At 42.3% G+C, this 20,279-nt stretch overlaps 2 protein-coding genes across 2 annotated transcripts in view; one reads left to right on the forward strand and one right to left on the reverse strand.

Annotated features, from left to right (window-relative positions):
- Positions 1-566: 566 nt before the first annotated feature.
- Positions 567-19,961, reverse strand: kpnb3 (karyopherin (importin) beta 3). The gene is made up of 26 exons (XM_041781996.1): positions 19,802-19,961; positions 12,443-12,523; positions 11,000-11,192; positions 10,799-10,901; positions 10,628-10,724; positions 10,440-10,544; positions 8,864-8,986; positions 8,657-8,777; positions 8,468-8,555; positions 8,255-8,361; positions 7,936-8,060; positions 7,762-7,851; positions 7,506-7,679; positions 7,206-7,424; positions 6,934-7,017; positions 6,724-6,856; positions 6,501-6,622; positions 6,294-6,390; positions 5,306-5,478; positions 3,834-3,945; positions 3,387-3,442; positions 3,182-3,304; positions 2,202-2,421; positions 1,897-2,125; positions 1,679-1,820; positions 567-1,566 (listed from the first exon to the last, which is right to left on the reverse strand). Exons 1-26 carry the CDS (start codon positions 19,877-19,879, stop codon positions 1,480-1,482), a joined length of 3,282 nt encoding a protein of 1,093 aa, XP_041637930.1. The 5' UTR covers positions 19,880-19,961; the 3' UTR covers positions 567-1,479.
- LOC121506275 (ras-related protein Rap-2a-like) overlaps positions 11,079-20,279 on the forward strand; it is a 44,416-nt gene continuing 35,215 nt past the window's right edge. Inside the window, exon 1 of the mRNA XM_041781999.1 lies at positions 11,079-11,214. The gene's annotated coding sequence lies outside the window, so the exon portion shown is untranslated. The remainder of the gene's footprint in view (positions 11,215-20,279) is intronic.

Consider the following 20,279-nt stretch of genomic DNA (forward strand, 5'->3'; position numbering starts at 1 on the left):
ATTTTGGGGTCATTTTTGGTATTTCTAAAATTTCAAAATGAAAAAAGGATATTTTTATAAGCTTGGCTTTGGTTTTAAATATTTTCTGGGCTTTTAAAAGAAAACAAAAAACTTTTGTTTTGTGGTCCATTGTCAACTTCCAACCAAATAAGGCTATTTCTTCTCAGCTGGGCTCAAAATTTTAATACTTTTGGGGTCTCTGTCAAGGTGTGTTCAATATTTTAAAAATGATTTATGGGCATTTTTGCAAGCTAGGTCCTGTTATCAGTGGTTTTGGTGTTCTGCCATTACTTCCAAAGCTTATAAAGGGGAAAATGGGTATTTTGTCTGCTAGTCTTTCATTTTAGATATTCTTGGGGTCTTTATCAGGACTTCTGAAGCTTCTAAAAAGGGAAATAAGGGGTGATTTTTATCACCTAGGCTCTAATCTTACAGATGAAGACATTATTAGCCCCCCTATTGAATTTTGCTGTTAAACAGAGGGCGGTAGTTTTCCCCTCCATCCTGAGCCTGCACTCCCACACCGATTCTGACATTTTAGGGAATAAAAGTGCAAAGAAATGTCGTCTTTCTCAAATGGAATTTATTGTTGGTATTTTCTGGAGTTCCATCACAAACCAGCAGGACTGCGAAGGGTCAAAACCGTAAAGTTAAGAGTATGGTAGCACGCATTTTACATCAAATCTACAATTCATGTTTCTCCCACGTGTCATGCCGCGTGGCCGTGACTACAGACATGTTATTGCTCCTTTCCCTCCCCCTTTTTACGATGCTACCTAAAGGGCTGAGAACCGTTCAGCAAACAGTTTCAGAAACACGTCTGGAAGGCTATGGAGGAGAAAAGCTGCTTAAATCAAGTCTCCCAGACAACAAGGATGTAAATTTCCTAACTATATTTTCTAGAGTTAGCCACTGAACATGCTGTTACTTTTAGAGGCCGCCCCCCCTCCTCAGGTAACATTGGGAACACTGAACGAGAAAAGAAATCAAATAAAAATACAAAAAAATAAAGAATTCACAGGAGACAGGCAGTGATCGCCCAGTGTGCATTTCCACCTCGTTCAAATCAATCAGTCCGTTAAATGTCCCCGTTTTCTCCCCCTCTGAGCCCGACTGTCCCACACGTTTGTTTACGGGGCGACGTGGAGGACAAACTTCAGGGAATGGTTGGAAACAAAACGTCCAGATAAAGACACGTGAAAGGACCGGGACACTTCCCTCTCTGGGGTTAAAGTCTTTGAGGTGGGTGGTTCAGTCCTCCATCGTCTTCAAAATCCGACCCGCTCCCCTCCCCGGCGTTCATGGGCTGATTTGATAATCGGGTGGGCGTGGTGATGGGGTGAAGCCGGCGTCCAACGCACTACAGATCAGAGCGAGAGGGAGGACAGGGAGTGTATGGAGGAGGTCCAAGAGCTCGACTTTTCTTCTTCATGGGCTTTATTTTTTTATCTGAGAGCAGGGAGGTGACGGGGGTCGGGCTCAGGCCGTGTTCAGTAGATCCTGTATGGCTCTCTGCTGCGTCTCGTTCAGCGTCGATACACACTGTGTCCATAATCCCGCCGACACCTGAGGGGAAACGACGAAAATAAGTTGATAAAATCAAGAATGGCAACAAGAACTTCAGAAACAAGCTGTGCACGACAACCTTCTTGGATTACTTTGTACAAAGGACGCTCACCTGTACTTGACGGATAACATTTGCGAGCCGTTTGCTGCACGCGTCTTCACTCTTCACCGACTCATTCGCAACGCCGTCTGCGATGATCAGGAAGATCTTGGGCAGGTTGGAGTTATCCGGACCAAGGACGATGGGGTTGTTACTGTGGAGAGAAATCAACACTCAGCATCTTTTTTTAAAACTCTGATTGCGAATATTCGGGTCAATGCTGGCCGCACCTTTCAATGAGGTCGCACAGGAAGTCAAACGTGTGCACTGCTTCCTCTTTGTCTTCGTTGAGTGGCAGCCAGCTGAGCCAGTGAGGGAGGATCTCGTTTACGTTTACACACTCGGGTCTGAACCTCATGACCTTCCCCACGGCGGAGATGCAGTTCTCTGTGGCGTTGACGTTCTCTTTGGAGCGCGAGTCGGCCGCCTGGATGACCTGGACCAGCATGGGGATGGCCTCTGAGGAGCAAACATCGAGTTAGCAGGAAGGAACGACCCGATTGGACCTCAACATGAGCATGGGCTGGGTTTGTACCTGTGCAGAACGGGCGGTAGTTCTCCCCTCCGTACTGAGCCATCACTCCCACGCCGTAGGCGGCGGCCTGTCGCACCTCCGGGCTCGTGTCACACAGCGACTGCAGCATCGGCCGCAGGAAGTACTCTGCGTATTTGAAGGAGGAGGGGCTGCAGTGCTCGACAACGTCGTCAAAGATGCAAAGACCCCACTGCCTGTCGGCCCACGGCCTGTTGGGACACTGGACACCAGGTGAGATGTTAGAAACCGCTTTGAATTAGGAGTCTGGTGAGGGGATTTGATGGTCTACAGTCTCAATTAAGGTATTTTCTTTAAGACTTTTACTTTGACATTAGTGCAGGCTGAAAGACCACGTTAAATTCATCTGACAGTTTTTTTTTGTTTTTTTTAAACCAAGAGAATAAAACCAAATTCTCTATTAAATACAAAGAAAAATAAAGAAACTTGACCAGGGCTGGCTCACTAAAAATAGTCATGCATTCATTGGAATTTTTGCAAAATGTACTCTTAACCTCTATTGGTTTTTAGACTGTAAGTGGGAGCCGAGCTGAGAAATAAGGGCAAAAAAACCCAAAACAAATGATGCACAAATAATAAAACAGATGAAGTTGTTGTCTCAATATTCCTGACAATTTCATAGGAACATTTTGCGCACACTTTTATCTAACTTGTGTTATCAAACTCTGATATTTCAGCCCATTTTGATCCCTGATGCTGTAAAAAAAAAATCTTCTCCAGTGTAATGCAGATAGAATTGAGAAGTACCAGATCTGTGAAATAAACCGAGGCATATCTAACCCTGCTGCTAAAGAGCGAGAAAGGCCACTGGCTGTGTTGCAAAAACACAATGGCAGCACTATGCAGTTTAGACTGTGTGCAGGAGGTTGTTTGCAACTGTTTAGCACCATCTAGTGGCCCTTCTTCCAAAGCTCCAGAGGAAACCAATGACTGTAGTGAGCAGTAATGTGTTTAACACTCACTATGAGCTGGACGATGAGCTGCAGCAGCTGTTCAAACCACGGCAGCACCTTCTCTTTATAACTGCTGAACACCGAGTGAAGAATGTCCGACACTTTGGTCAGGATGTAGACGTCGTTCTCATCCTAAAGGAGGAAAAACACATGAATATGACTGAGTTTCATTCTAGTATTTACCCAAGACGTGAGCTTAGAAGACGATATCTACCTCGTCTTGAAGCGTTTCCTCCACCTGCTCATCGTAGTCTTCGTCTTGTCTCTTTGCTGGAAAAAGACGAAGATGAGAGAAAACTTAACGTGTCTGTTTTTATTAACAGAAGCCAAAGCTAAACGGGGCCCCTGAAATCCTGAAAACAACTGTATTTGCCCTGCCAGCCATTAACTAGCCACTCAGGCATACTCAATCACTAAGCATGTATCAACTTATATTGGATTAGTCTTACTAACTTTAAAATCCTCGTGGCGAGGAATGAAAGTAGCCCCATTATCCTAATATAATCTGTATGTGGCCCTCTGAGGAACAAGTTTGGACACCCCTGCTTTATTATAGCCGTAATTATCACAAGAACTTTCATTGTATGCATAGGTTAAAGTTAAATTCACATCCTGCAGCACCTGGTTTGAATTAGCAGGAAAAAAAAACTGCCTTTCTTACCCTGTCTGAGCTCCTGGTTCTTAAAATGCTCCTCCAGTTTTCCCTTTAAGATGCCGCCAAGTTCCTCGAAATGCTCGTTGTTCAGACAGCCGTCGCCCATCAATTCGATGCACTGCAAAGAAGAAAGACGCACTCTAAATTCTCATATCCAAAGTCATGTGGCCCGTGTCGTAACCAGAGGGCGACATTTTTGATTTTTAAAGTACAGGAAACTCAATTCAACAATATAGATTCCCTGTAATCTTACAAGAGGAAGAAATATGTTGCTCTGATCAGTTTATTTCAGGTAAAATGCCAATAAGATTAGCTATTTTAATCAGTAAAACCCAGAAACTTAACCCACTTTACACTGCTTCTGAATGCATTTAACAGAACTGGTTATATATCTGCCTTTAAAAGAGCTTAACAGCTTTAATTACAGCATTTTTTTGTCTCTGTTTTCTTGCAAACAACCCAACATATACAAATAATCAAAGATAATGAGTGAAGTATTTCCATTTTTCATGTTTCATGGCTGGTATTATGATTTCTACGTGTTTATCATGCTTGATATTTAAAATAGACTGAATGAGGAGGAGGGCCGACAGTCCCACCCCTGGCCTAAACGTTAAAAACGACTTCATTAGAAAGTCGCATGGAAGAGAAATCTGTGCATCAGAAAGTGCAGGTGCGAACATCATCTATACCAGTGGTTCCCAACCTTTTTTCCATTGAGCCCCCCCTTCAAATACACTGCCTGGCCAAAAAAAGTCGCCACCAAAAAAAGGTCACACACTCTAATATTTCGTTGGACCGCCTTTAGCTTTGATTACAGCACACATTCGCTGTGGCATTGTTTTAATGAGCTTCTGCACTGTCACAAGATTTATTTCCATCCAGTGTTGCATTGATTTTAATATTGATGATGCGAGAGTCTGACCACTGCGCAAAGCCTTCTCCAGCACATCCCAAAAATTCTTAATGGGGTTAAGGTCTGGACTCTGTGGTGGCCAATCCATGTGTGAAAATGGTGTCTCATGCTCCCTGAACCACTCTTTCACAGTTTGAGCCCGTTGAATCCTGGCATTGTCATCTTGGAGTATGCCCGTGCCATTAGGGAAGACAAAATCCATTGTTTAAGAAACGAGAAGTTACTCATTGCATCAGCTGAAGTTAAATAACTTGTTGCAAGCTGAAAGATAATTGCCCATGCAGTAATAATCCAATCGGAGGTTCGTACCTATTTGCTTAGTTAAATCCTGGTGGCGACTTTTTTTTTTGGCCAGGAAGTGTATCTAAGAAGAACTGAACCAAGGATCTAGACAGACTGCCAGAGTTGTGTTAAAAAGTTAAAAATCAAGGAAAGACTCGATACGATACAAGACAATACAAGACGTGGGATCTAAACATGTATTTCTTTCTCTGATTTTATGAGCAGCGACCTCAATCAGGATGTCTGTGATAATCAAAGTGTCGAGGAGGATTAAAGGTACCTTGGCGAAGGAGTGCATGATCTCAGACAGGACGTCCGAGTCAGGCTCGGTGCCGATGGCCTTGATGAGAGCGTCGCACATGAAGTGCCACATCTGGGTGAGATACTCCGGCCCTCTGACACGCGCACACTCCAGCAGCAGGGGCATGGACTCGGCGGCCGCCACCCGGACACGTGAGTGGAGTTAAGGAAAAATCTCAGCCACTTTAGCACCTCTGAATTTTACCTCCACTCATAAACTGAACTGAAGAATTTTGAACTTTTGACCATTTTTTATGTTAAGCTTCAAGACTTTTTAACAAAGTCCCACTTAAGCTGCTAAGGACCAAAAATGCACTTTTCATATAGTAGCTATAAAAATACGAAACATTAATATTTTCATTAAGCGTCGTCTTTCACCTACAACTGCCCTAATTTTTGTTATAAATATTTATTATTTTTTTGAACATTTTAACCCTACGAATGCCAGCGTTTTGTCATGATGCCACCATGCTTTTAGATAGAAAAATGAATTAGTTTCAATATGCTACATGCAAAATCATTTTTGTGTTGAATTATTACATCCTGGGATATATCAATGATTAGAAGAAACATTGATTTTTGTGCATTATTATTTTTTTGCATGTTTTTTCTCCATTTGCCAAATATGATCAAAATGACGCCATCTGGTGGAGAGTAGTGAAAATGATCAATTCCAAGGCAAAAGCCCAGACTGACACCCTGATGTAATAAAATACCTGTTTTATGCTTTAATGGAAGTGAGATCATAAATGTCAGTTTGAATGGATTTCAATGGGGCGTTTTTGGCTCTTAACAGCTTGAGTGTGACTTTTGCTTCTAAACTGTATTTTAGACTTACTGCAGGAGCTGAGCTGGAAATAAGATCAAATAAAACACAATCCAAAAATCATGCCATAAACATGAGCACAGCCGAAATGATCAAAATATAAAGAAGGAAAAATGAGCTTAGGATTTCAACACAAGGATATCATCATGGAAGTAAAACTTGAGCAGAGGCACCATCAGCTTCACCACCTGCTCCGTGTACTCCACGAAGCCCTCCTTCAGCTCTTTGGCATAACACACCTGCAAAACAGCACAGCAAGTCTCACTAAAAGCACAGAAATCAACATCTAGATGATCAAATCCACCTCAGATCAGGCGCTTAGTGTCTGAGGCCACCCTGGACGACTCACCAGCATCTGGCAGGCGGTGGCTTTCTCCTCCAGGCCGGCGGTCTTAATTCCAAAACTCTGCTGGTCGCCAAGGTTCACGAACTCCCAGCCGTCATCCTCAGATATGTTCTCCATGTCCTGAGCTACAACACAGATTCATGTCAGAACTAAATCTTTCACTTTCTCTGCTGCTTGTTAAGGCTTAAAAACAGTTTAATCTGCCAAACTTTCACTGTGTACTTACTGTCAAGCAGGGCAACCTCAGGCTTGATGGACGCCGTCTTCATCAGCGGACCCATCACCACAGGGAGATACTGCTGGAACTCTTTACCGAGGATCTTGCACATCCTGGCCCAGGCTGAGATCATGTATGAGATCTGTAACAGACAGAAATGTCATCACAAAGGTACAACATCATAAAGAGAAGATTCGAGGTTATGTTAGGTGGTCCTACCTGTGGATCGTCGTCTTCCAGGTCATTAAAATCTGTTTGAGTTTTGAGGAGAAGCTGCATGACGGCTGAGGCGTCTGGCATAAACTGAAACAAGACAGGAAGAGAAAATAGAGATATTTAACCATTAAGAGCATGAAAAGTGTTGCAAACTGCAAATACATGCATGCAACTTTATCTTTCAGCAGGATATCTTGTTACATGTCAAACAGGCATGCAAACATGTTTAAATGTTGCATATCCATCTGCTGGTTTTGATTTCAGGGTTACCATACCTTCTCCTTGCCGACAGCAAGTCCGATCAGACTGATACACTCGATGGTTTTCCCTCTCAGCAGCCGCAGCTCTTTCTGCACGGCGTTTTCCACGATGTGTTTAAGCGATGGCATGAACAAGTCGTAATATGGCACGAATTTCTCCTCCGCTGTGTCGGCAACTGAGGCAATGGACGTCACCACCTGCTCCAGGACCAGTTTGGTGCCTTTCTGGATCAACTGTGATGACGAGGCGACTCGTTGTAAGTTCATATACATTCAAAGCAGGGAGACGTGTTAAGGTTGATTTTCGTCTCTTACCTCCTGCAGTTTGGCGACCATGATGACGTGGAGGTGTTGCACCAGGCTGTCCAGATACGGGATGAGAAGGGTTTTGGGGCAGTCTTCTGTAAAGTTGATGAGAGCGGCTGCGGCGTGAGCCTGCACCCGAGGGTTACTCTGATCCTCCATCGTCTGCAGCAGAGCTGAGATCACCTGGAGGAAGACAATCAAAAACGTCACCATCAAAGTTCTCCATTCTGGTGGGTGCGCGCTCTGTATGCTGCGCTTTATGCACCTTATCATGGAATTTCTTCTGGAAGGTCGGGGCGAAGTCGGTGGCCATTTGTCCGATGGCGTTGCAGGCAGCGTATCGGACCCTTGGATGCTGATAAGACAAGGATTCATAAGCTCCAAAGAAGACTGAAAGTTTGGTGTATGTGTGAAAATGTTTGACGTTTTAGTGTCTTACGGGATCAGAGCAGAAGAGGAGGACAAAGCTGACGATCTCCTGCAGAATCGCCTCCATCTGCTGGTGGCAGCCCTCGCCAATGGCAGAGAGCGCCATCAGACCGGCGTGACGGTACTTCCAGTCAGCTAAGGACAAAAACACAATGGATTAGCATCAACTATGGGGCATCTTATCCTCTTAATGCATGCAACTTATTTTAAATGTTACGCTTCATAATGCTAGTCACTTACAAAGATTTTTTGACCGTTTGCATTAGTCTGTCTTGATTAAAAACCATGTGAAGGCTTAAAACAACAGCAGTTTGTAAACAATCACTCACGGTTCTGCAGCATGCTCATGATGTGTTGTTTGATCATCGGCAGGATGATTTTTCCTCCCAGACCACAGGCGATCCTGTCCAGAGCGCTCTCACCGGCTACAGCGTTACTGTCAGTGACAAGTTTGGCAAGATGGTGAGTTTATATCCTTCAATATAAAAAAAAAAAATCTGACCCCCCCCCCCCAAAAAAAAGGTCTAAAATTATAAGTCTACCTGTCGAAATCATCATCCTCTAGCTCATCGGCCAACGCCCACTCGTCATCATCCTCCAGGTCGACCATCATCGCCAACATCTGAGGCACTGAAGCAACGACACACAGGTTCAACTCATGAGTCTGATCTTTTCTACCAAACCACACAGGCTGGATAAATCTAGTAAACAAAGATGGAGCAGATCCTCACCGCTCTGAGCCACAATGGCTGTGTGTTTCCTCAACATGGCGGCTGCCGTCTCCGATAAAGTCACGATGACCTCCAGAGCCAGCTGCCTCTGCATGTTGGTCAGGTTTGTGTCTGCACACAGCTGAGGAGACCGTGAGGAGAGGTCAGTTTGTAGATTTTAAAGCTTTATAGACTGAGTTTCAGTTAAGTTGTGTGTCTGTTTCTCACCTTGAGGCAGAGCTGCAGCGTGGCCTCCAGGTTGGGTCTCAGGTATTTGGGCGCTGTGTCGGCGATCTCCACCAAAGACTTGAGCACAGAGTCGTCTCCCTGGTAGCAGGATTCATTCACCGCCTGGTTTAACAGGAGCTCAGGTCAGTGTTGTGAAATGCACCTTTATCCAAGCTAAATGTGAGAGCTTAGCCTCCCAGTATGAGTCAATAAAACCCTCGAACCGTCTCACTAGAGCTGAAACACTAAGGCTGTTGGGAAATGACGGCAGGATCCGGCATGTTCAAGAACCAGGTCCTGAAGATAAATGTTTCAAAGTTTCCTGCTTGTACGGGGAAATATTTTACAACTCCAATTCCAAAAAAGTTGGGATAGGGCCACGTTTTTACCAACATCCTGTAAACATCTGGTGTGAGGAGGCCAGTTGGGAGAGGAATGTTGTCCCATTCTTGTCTGATTTTTGGTTCTAGCTGCTCAACAGTCCTGGGTCTTCTTGGCCTGATTTGCCTTTTATGATGCTCAGTTCCTATTGGTGAAAGGTCTGGACTGTGAAGCCAGGCTGTTGTGATGGATGTTGCTCTAAATAGGGATGCACAATATCGGACTATTTGCAGATATCCAAATATGTATTTCAGACCTAGAACTTCAGTCTTTTGAACAAATTTTACCGTAGAAGGATGAACAAAGAAACAAACATGAGGCACATCTTAAAACACTAGGCCATCTGCACCCTGTGTCCATACTTCTAAAATACACCTTTTATACCCAGTCATGTTACTGACGTTTTGCTATTAAGGTGGAAAATGCTCCTCAAGCATTAGTACTACTTACTTTCCAGCCTTTTGTTGCCACGCCCCTACTTTTTTTGAGATGTGTTGCTGCCATCTGATATGTTGTTGACGCTCTATTGTGAATATTATATGGGTTTATGAGATTTGACAACCATTGCATTCTGTTTACATTTTATTCAGTGTCCCAGCTTTTTTGGAATCAGGCTTGTATTAAAGAGGATATGCTCTCCATGACTTATACTACAACCTGACTAGATTCAGCATAGGGTTCAGAGTGGACAGAGCTGTTGGAGGTTCTGCAGGAGGAGTTCTGTGTGTGAAAGTAAAGATGATGCAATGACTGATGGGAGGAACATCTAACAGGCCATCTGTTTGCACCGCAGAAAGACAATCAATAAAGATGTTAAGCAAACAAAACCTACCCACTGACCATAAAACGCGCACTGATGCTAAACAGTAGAGGCAAACAAACAGAGCTAGCCTCGAGTCCCTTTGTTTACCTTGCTTATGTCGCCTTTGTGCAGTTATTAACATTTCACATAGAAACAAAGCTTAGATGACCGCTGCAGACATTTCATCTGCTCAGATGTTTGCAGAGATCAATAAAATGCTAAACAGCATTCAGTTGTCCCCAGATGGGTTCCAGGTTTTCATCCAGGCTGATGTATTCAGGACTACAATCTCAACTAAGAGCAGAAATCCTGTTCACGGCCTACAGGTTCTATTTTTATGAGCAGAATCAGCAAATAGAAATTATAAAAAGCACAAAAGCTGTTTCATCTCACCTGCAGGATTCCTGGGAGGAGGTCTGCAAAGTGTTTGAGCAGAGCCGTGTTGCTTTCATTTGACAGAACAAAGGACGCCGCGGCCCGAGCAGCCAAGGTACGAATCTGGAGAAAGGCGTTAGAAAATTACATGTACAGTCATATAAATCAGGGAATTATCAGCCTTAAATCCCTCCTGGAGATCCTACCTGTGGGTTCTCCTGATCCTGCATGCACTGAACCAACATGCGCTTGATGACCTCCATGTAGTGCTGCTGCTGGTTCCCAAAGATCCCTGGAAAGTTCCTGAAAAACAAACATTTATCAGCAGCAGAACACAAGAGTACCTTAACTTTGCAATAATGCAGCAGGAGAGTTACCAGAATATGTGGAGGGCAGCTTCTCGCAGGCCCACTTTTTCTGAGTTTACAGAGTCAAACAGGAACTTCAGCAACTCCGGCCACTGGTTATTCCCATCGTCATCTACATAGAAAACATCACAATCAGACAGCGCACAATCAAGTCAAAGTCCTTACACGATAACTGATTCTTTCTCACAGCTGTAAAAGCGCCCAAGTTACCGATGAGGTTGCGGGAGAGCTCGGCGGCGATGTCGCACACCTTCTTGCGGATGTTGGGCGAGCTCTCCTGCTGGATGCTGGTCAGCAGCTCTGTCTTGATGGCCGTCTGCATCTCCAGCGTCAGGCCCGGGTAGATCTCCTCGAAGGACGACGACAGCAGCCGCCGCAGCAGCACCGCCGCCATCTGTTTGACCTGGGAGAAGACAACAGACAAGGTAATGCTTATCATCATAACCCCTAAAGAAACAGTGCAGGGCTGAAGTTGTTTGTAGGCTCTGCCAAGATATACTCAATCATAACAGAGGCATTGGGCACCAACGTGCAAAAATGATCAAATGCTAGCATTCGCCACATTCTGCAGGGGTGAAATTATTCCCTAGCAACCTTCCTAGTCATAATATAGAAGCACCAAGGGAGTAGATTTCCAATAGCTTCCCAAAAAACTTGGGATTAGAGCAATTTTAGTCATCCTGACATGCTTAAATGTGATTAAAAATTCTAGATTTAGTCAGGCTAGCACAAAAGTCTGATATTTTCTAATTGCATTCAATAGAAATGCACAATATTGTGCAGCCCTAGAATGTAAACGTGCTAATGGCACCAATGGTATCTTAAGAATCACAGATAAACAGCAGGATAGTAGCCGCAAACCTTCATACTCAAGTTTTTTTCATTGTTTTAAAACTTACATGACTTCTAATGTACTAAAATTAAGTTTCATGACCTGTTTTCTTACTTTTGCCTACAGAAAGCCTTCCCCCTATTCATATAGATGGATTTGACAGAACAGCAGCAGCTAGGTACCAAAGTCAGCAGTGATTTCTGTATGAAGCACCACAAGTCAAACTGTTCATCTTCTGTAAAAGGGTCAATTTGTAAGCAATAGGCTGTGTCTGCTTGTTCCAAATTTGATATAAACTCACTAAATTAAATCAGCAGCATCTACTGGTCTGTCTTGTATGTTCTTAAACCTCTGGTTAGTTATGACTGAAGGTATGAGGCTAGCTAAAGCCTCAAAAACACAAATCTGCAGTGATAAAACTTGCATCATCTGAGAAAGGCAGAGTCACTCTCCGTGGAGCGAGCTCCTATTCGCCTGCTCCCGTTTCAGGACTCTAAAAATATCCACCTCGAGGTAAAGAAAAAGGAAGCGTGAGGGCCAAAGCAGCTGCTGGACGAGGAGTAAATACAACGGCCTGAATGCCAAAACTGTGAGTCATAACTCACAGCTGAGAGGAGGGATGGACCGCATTCCTAAAACGCCACCAACATCACGCCTTAATGAACAGATAGATGGCAGGAATACAGACAGGAAGTGGTATCACATGAACTCTGGATGGCTTCTCAAACACTGATGTAGCTCAGCATGCTGAGCTTTAAATGAAGACATCTCAAAGGAGGAAAAAAAACATTTCACAGCAGACATGTAAAACACTGACTAACCTCCTCTGCAGCGGATGCATCTCTGATGGCCTGCAGCAGGAACGTGATCTTGTTCTGACCTGGGATGGTGTCATAGGTCTCCTACAAGGAAGAAATCACCACACATGGTTAGGATGAGACATGCAGGAAACATTTAAGCATAATGTAAACTCAGGGACAAGTCATCTCCAACAGGCGCCAGGTTATCTTCCTGTCCGTCCAGTTACAAAGAGATCTCCTTTTGCACAGAGTTTGTCTAGATTTAGGATTCTTTTTTGATAATTTAGATAATTGTGATTTCTCAGAAATCAGAGATAGATTCTAAAGAGCCGATACCAGTTATTAGCATTTCTGAGATGGATAGCCGATATTTGGAGCCAACATGCAAACAGTTTGGCACGTCAGTCAATAACGATAATAATGTATGCATGTCTAGAAATACAGTGATCAAATAATAGTGATAAAATAAAGCAAAATGCAGAGTTTAGCACTCTCTCTACCGCCACAAGAAGCCCAAGAAGCGAGAAAACAGAAGTGATGTTTTTTCGCATTTATTGCTTATTCCTTGTGATGTCTAGCCAATCAAATCGTTTTGTGGGTGGGAGTTAAGGGTGAGACCGGACAATCAAAACAAAGGCAGAGTGTGGCACCAAAGTATTGCAATTTTTGATCTACAGTTTAAAATAAAAGCTGATTATGCTCGATTATGGCCAAAATGTTCAATCATGATTGTCCTGATTATCACCAACAACATGGCATGCATTTGTCCAACTTAAGCAATCTGAACAATGGGGAAAAATAAATTCATGAATGGATGAATAAATGTTTAAAGCAAGTGAAGATGTAAAAACACTAAAACAGAAGGCAAGTTTTTGCTGATGGAATCAAATAAATGTTAGCTGCTTCTGTTGTACTGTCCAAGTTGCATAAAAAAATTGCCAGGACAGAAACATTCCCAATTTTCTGTGTAATTTAGAGTCTCAGTTGACATGCACAGTTAAGTTGATCTACAGCAGTGTTACTCAACCCTGCCTAACCAAAGAGCCAAATTGCTGAAAAATACCTTTGCAAGAGCCATAATCTAATGCGAAAAGTGGTGATAACGGGTTAAAGTTGCAGTAAAAATAAGTTAAAGCTAGCAAAATGGTCAAAAAGTGGCAAAAATGGGTGAATAGGGGCAAAATAGGCATTAAAGAGCAAAAATGGGGTGAAAAGTGATAGAAATGGAGAGAAAACGTGGAAAAAATGGGTGAGAAGTGACAAAAAAATGAGTAACAGGTGGCAAAATGGTCAAAAAGTGGCAAAAAAATGAGTGAAAAGTGATTTAAATGTGCAAAAAGCAGCAAAAGGTGGCAAAAAAGGGGGGAAAAGAGGCATTTAATGGCAAAAAGCTGAACAAAAGTGGCAAACTTGGTGAAAAAGAGCAAAAATCTGATTAAAGTGGCAAAAATCGGTGGGGCGTGGCAAAAAAGAAGTTCCAAAAATGGGTTTAAAATCAGCACAAATGGATTCAAAGTGGCAAAAAGGGGGAAAAAGGTTAAACAACTGCATGTAAGGACAATGGAAACATATAGGCAAAAATAAAGGTTCACAGTTAAGTCTGATAAGTAAAGCCTACTGTGAATGAGTGAGAAAAAAAACTGATTAATGTGACTTGCAGTGGATAATTTTAAAGGTCAAAGTTTTCCTTTATTAAGATTTTCTGGGGGAATATTTCAAATTCAGATGTAGTAGAGCCACAAATCACCACAAAAAGAGCCAGTGTTGAGTATCATTGATCTACAGTCAAATCCTGATTAGGAAACTTTCATGGCTACCGTCCTAGTCCCTAGACAAACACTGATGAAGACAAGATCATGGTACTTCAATTAGCCGACATGCTGACAAGTTAAAGCAAAAAAACTGTTGGTGTTATGAACATGTTTCATACATGTTTCATACATGTACTTTACTACTAGAGGACGTCTTCTGGGTGAAAGACAAGCGCAGAAACGGTCTAGTTGAGATGTATGCTTGCAAGGGTAAATGGATCTACAACCACTTTATGTTGGTTTGTTGGTCTGTCTTTGAGTTATTCAACTTGCAGTTATGCCTTCTTAACCGACATTTAATTTACATAGTTCTTAAAAACTATCAGTCGACGTTTTTTTTTGCTGCATGTTTGACTGTTGGCATGCCATGAAGAGAAGAAACGCAGCTTCTTAACTTCAAACGGCCTCCATCTTCTGCTGAATCATTCTTTTATTCAACTTAACCACGTCTTTACCATAATCTGAGACCTGAAAAACCAGAAAACCTGCTCGCGAGTCTGTTTTGGTCCTCAGCGTTTAGAAGTGATATCATTGCAGCAACGGGAGAAATGCAAACACACAGGGGAGAGGGAATGGGCGTGTCCTCAGAGGGAAATATTACAACACAATCATGTGTAATCCTCTACTAAAATCCTCCTCTATTAGGTTTAGATTAGAGACAGCTCAATGACACTGTTGGACGTCTCACGTGGAAGAGGGAGAGAAAAGACCTTAAAGTAATCGCTTTTAAAAAAGTGGGAAATTTGCACGTCAAAGAGGCGACAGGCGGGGATGGTGAGATGGGGGAGAAAGCTGATTACGAATGGAAGCGCATTTGAATAGAAACTTCAAGGGAGTTTTAAAAAGCGTCTTTTAGCCTAAAAATAGAGCCAGCTGAAGCTTTGGTTTTAGTTGCTTATTTAGGCTGCATCTACACTGAAATAGTCACAGATATCTTAACAATAATCCTTAGCAAAGGAGCGCCAATAATGAGATTTTCTACTGGATCTGGTCTTAAGAACTTTTGAAGATGAGCACACATAAATAAATCATACTTTAAGGTTGTACCCCCCTCATGTTGAGGCTTTTAAGCTGCTTTCCAGGGAAATGGTAGCTTGGACCCCCAAAAACCAGGGTCACCATGATATCAGAAATTCAAACGTACAAATATGAACAATATCGACTCAGTTACAATGCCACTGCAACAGAAATACAAACCTGAAACACTCGATTTTGAGTAACAATTGCAATTTTGTCACAACGCAGCAGTTCCTGTGCAAGTTCTGATGGTTTAATTCCTGTTCTTCACACTTTTTTGCTGTTTGGGGCATTTTTCAATGATATCCATCACTAAAACAACAAAAATGATCATTTTTTAAAAAGTGGTATCAAAAAGCATCCAAGTATCTAAAATTTTCACAACTTCAGTCACAAACTGTAGCATTGTTGTTCAAAAAACACCAAATTCAGGCCTTAAAGCTTGAAAAAGAACCACTTTAACCTACAAAAAATGTTCAAGTTTACTGGAGAAGTGATGGCAAACTTAGACCCATTTCTCCTCTGGCAACAAAAAAAAATGAAATCCCTAGCTACTAGTAGAGGGTCACTCCTTGTTTTAAATGCCAAAAAATGATAAGCATGCCGCCTTAACTGCACACGTGTTGGCATGGTTTAGTGCCCAAAACTCGCCAATATTCTCCTGCAATTGAGACAGGTCTCTGTCTTTCACTCGGGCAGATTTTGGTTAGAATATGGCTGAAGATCCACGCATCCAAGAGTCAGAATTCTCATCAGTTTTATCCAAAATTAACCAACACCAATTTGGTTTCTTTAACAAAAGCGCCTGGTAGTCCATTACAGCGCCACAGAGACTTTCCTGAATGAGGTGGATGAGGATCTAGACACCTAAAAGCTAAGTAGTGGTTGTGTTTGAAGCCTAAAAGTGAGTCAAAGTCTTCTCCAGATGGATCACTTCCTACTGGGACACAAAGGGAGCGTTTCTATAAAGGATGAATTCCAGTGAGCTTAGCATCGCAGCAGACCGTCTGTGGTTTACAAAGAAAACCGCTGACTGCCAAACCAGGGAGGGGAGCGTGATAAGGTTCTACTACCTCATCCAAAAGTCGGATGCTAAAGAGGTAAACTTTTCAGAACAATGCTTCGCTGCTACGAGCGGCTAATCAGGGTGGGAAAATAAAAGTGAAAAGGGCAGCGAGACTGAGCCCCAACAAATCCTCAGAGGAGCTAATCCCACCAGAGGATGGCCTGGCTCCGATGTGACGTGACTGACAGTGAGATAATTCGCTTTCGTGAGCGACAGGAACCAAACAAGGAAAGCAACAGCGCCAATTCTGACTATTTTAAACGCTTACAGATCAACACTTGAAGTGTTGGCCTTTGGGTTGGCCCATGTATGAAGAAACCACCAAAAAGTCCAAGGAATAGAAATATGCCAGTCTAAAGATCTGCAGAGATGAGACTGGTCAAAATCAGGTTCATGTCTTTATGAAATAAAAGCTTTTTCTGTAACCTCAATGTGACCACAGAAAAAAACAACTAAAACTTTGCTGAACTGAAGGAAAGGTTCTGATTAAAAATAGAGAAATCCCAACAGCTAAAGTGAAAACATAATCACAGCATTCTGCTCTTTAATGGCTCTACTGAACCAGACACTGAGCTGCTATAAACCGGTGTTTGCCCCAGGTTTTAGCTGAAAGCTAACGCTCCGAAACTAATTCAACTAGACCAGAAAATAACTTTTAAATGTCAGGAGAGTTTAATATCTTCTTATCCTTAAATATTTTGATTTTACATGTGATAGAAATAAAATCTTTTATGACTAATTGTTCAGAAAAGTACTAGAGATGCACGATGATGGGTTTTAACAGACACAGATATTTAAAAGTAGTTCAGATCTAAACCTTCAGCCCTTAAAACACACCATTTAAAGTTTGAGGATGGACAAATTTCCGTCATTTAAACATGCTTATATTGTAAGGAGTGATGAAAAAATGCATAAAAGCTTTGCTGACATAGCACTAGCTTACTTGTACTCTAAAAAAAACCTGAAAATCCCTGAAACCTCACTGTTCTTTAGTCTTATTCTAGCCAAAAGCTGCCACAAAACACAAGACTCTGTCTGCATGTTTTTGTGAGTAAAAACAAGACTTAACGCAATAATGAACATCTCAGACTAGTTTTGTAGACATGTCATGAAATGTGGCATCAATAATGTTGGATTTTACTCATTAAATCAGATTTTAAAAAGCTGGTATTGTGACATCCCTTATGAACAATGATGACAACACTAGGATCAGATGTGCATTGATTGGGCCTTTATCAAAGTTTTGCAGATCACAGATGTATGTTTCTTTTTCAGCTTGTAGTATTGCAACATTTCCTTTCATGTATGACCGTGAAAAACTGAAAATAGGTGACTTCCGCTGCCAAGTGAACCATCTACTTGATCCTGCAGACAGGTTTACCAGATGGCAGCATTAAAATGATCAAACATGACAGAAACATCGGGCGGCCCACATCTGTTCATGCCATATTATTAAGTGTGTCAACAGTGCCGATACTAGCCGATGTTACACTGATTAATTGGTGCATCTGTATTCAAATGAACACTCGGGTTGTTAAGGTACAAGGCTCTCAAACTTCAAACGCTTCAATATCTAAGTCACCCTTTTCATGGCCGTGAAAACTGAAATTATTGGGTAATTGCTTATTTGCATATCTAATTTGCACAGAAACATTCAGCTTTTTTTGTTATGCCAACATATTTTACCAATGTACCAAGCATGACAGTGCTTATCTCCAGTTTGTGATGGCCTAATTCCTTTGCTATCTCAGGCTTTTCATCAATAATGTACTGAAGCATCAAACTTTTCGGCAACAAGAGATATACAAATGCATTGGTTAAACATCAGCCAAATGATGTGGCACGGCCAGATATTAGTTACCAGTGTTTATGGGGTATGTTCAATTGTTTTAATGCCTGAATTTGATGCCTCTAACTGCTGAGTCAATAAAAAATAACAGGGCAGAAGAAGTGACCTGTTGGACAAACCCTGATCTGATTTACTGGTCCTAAATTTGCATTGTCGTGTTAAAAATCAGCGCCAATTTCCCTAGTAGTGCATCTCTATAAGCAACCTCACTTGGGACTCGTGATTTCTAGACATGTATTTACAATAATACAATAAAACAAAACACTCATTTATTAAAAGCATGGCCCTGGATTACTCAGCCTGGGCAATGTGTTAATTTTTTAAATATACAGGGGATGCACAGTATTACCTTTTAGCGTGTATCTGATGCAGACATTTAAAGGTAGTCAGAGCAAAACTTAAGTCCTTAGACTCACTCTGAAAGAAATAATGATGGATCAGATAAAACGGACACAGGTCTGATGTCCAGTCTAAAATCCACTAATGTATTTGTTGAACACCCAATAGTTACAGCTAATAATTGCAGATTTTTATAGCCAAATATACGCATGAATCTTATCTGCTGATACTTATATTATTATGTATCCCTAATATGTATACCCATAAACTATCAGGCAAGCTCTAGATCATTTCAGATTGTATTGATACAACAATAGACTGTTCTTCAGACTCAAACCGGCCATTTGTGATAGTGATGATGCAGTAAAAACCATACTGTTTAAAGTAAAACCACTACCAGAAGTATGCTTGATGGCAACAAAACATTATGTTTAAAATATTTAGGCCAAATGAGAAACTATCATTTCCTTTATTGTAGCCATGGCTCCAATGATTAGCCACATTTGGTCATTCATTTGGCCCATGAGGGGTAGACTGGTAACTGGCTTTGTTTTAATACTTCTTAATAAAAATATAAAGTCGTGGCGTCTGGTTCATATCACCAAGTCCTACTTTGATATGTTTTAATCCTCCTGTAAGCTAAAGTTAGTATCTTGTTAGCTTCAGACGACTAAAGGCCATTGCATAACGTCCATCACAGCTAGCATAGCTTGTCCTCATCATGAACTTAGCTCGTATCTACAACAAAACAAACTTCATTTGCTTCTTAATGAGACATATAACGTGACATAGATGTTGGGGATTAATCTGGGGGTTCGTGTGTCTATCCTAAAGCAGCCACTCCTTCTAGTGCTGGTTTACTAGCTAAACTAGCAGCACTGTTGTAGCTGCTTAGCTTCGTGCTACTTCCTCAACTCCACTAGCTCCGTGACTAGCTCTGTGGCTACAGTCAGCTGTGAATTAAGGATCAGTTCATAACAGACGGAACATTTCAGTGTGAATCAACCCGACCGAGTGTGGCACGGACCGGCACAGCCACGTAGTGTCACGACTCGGGTCGTTTCGGTAAGGACTACTTTATCTCCACCTAACTACGCAACATGGTGGAGGTAGTTAGCGCTAGCAGACTAGTAGTCTGTCGGCTTCACTCTGCACGTGGGCTACACAGCCTGACGTGAGCGCTGACTGCGCGCGCGGCCAAAACCCGGGCAGCTAGCTCGAGCTAGCCCAACCGACACTGATTTCCACACTCCTCGAACTTGTCATCCGTTAAAATCGGCCCGGGTTTCCCCACTCACCTCTGATTGTTTCCTGACGTTGTTGTCAGGGCTCATCAGGTTGCCCAGCAAGAGGTAGAACTGCTGCTGTTCCGCCATTGCAGTGAGATCCAAAAAGACCAGCCGGGTGGAGAAGCGGCGAAATGAGCCCGGCAGACCCTGCTTCAGTTCGGTCACACAATGCTGCTCCCGTCCTATTGGCTTGTTATATCAACTCTACTCGCCGCTCATTGGTCTAGGGTCCTCCCTCAGACGCACGCCATTGGCTGACACAGAGTCTCAGCGCTCATTGGCTGGACTGGACACAGGAAAGCTAATGAGTTGTTCCCATTAGCTTATAGTGAATGACTAAAGCGCGGGAAATTACTTCATCAGCCAGAAGAGAATGAAAACAATGCCTCAGTATTATTCAAAATATCTTTATTTATCGAAAGATATCGATTACATTGACTCGTATGTTATCTTTACGGATATTTTACGGTATTGTACGTAAGTATTT

This window comes from Cheilinus undulatus, linkage group 24, assembly GCF_018320785.1.
Source record: "Cheilinus undulatus linkage group 24, ASM1832078v1, whole genome shotgun sequence".
Lineage (NCBI taxonomy): Eukaryota > Metazoa > Chordata > Actinopteri > Labriformes > Labridae > Cheilinus > Cheilinus undulatus.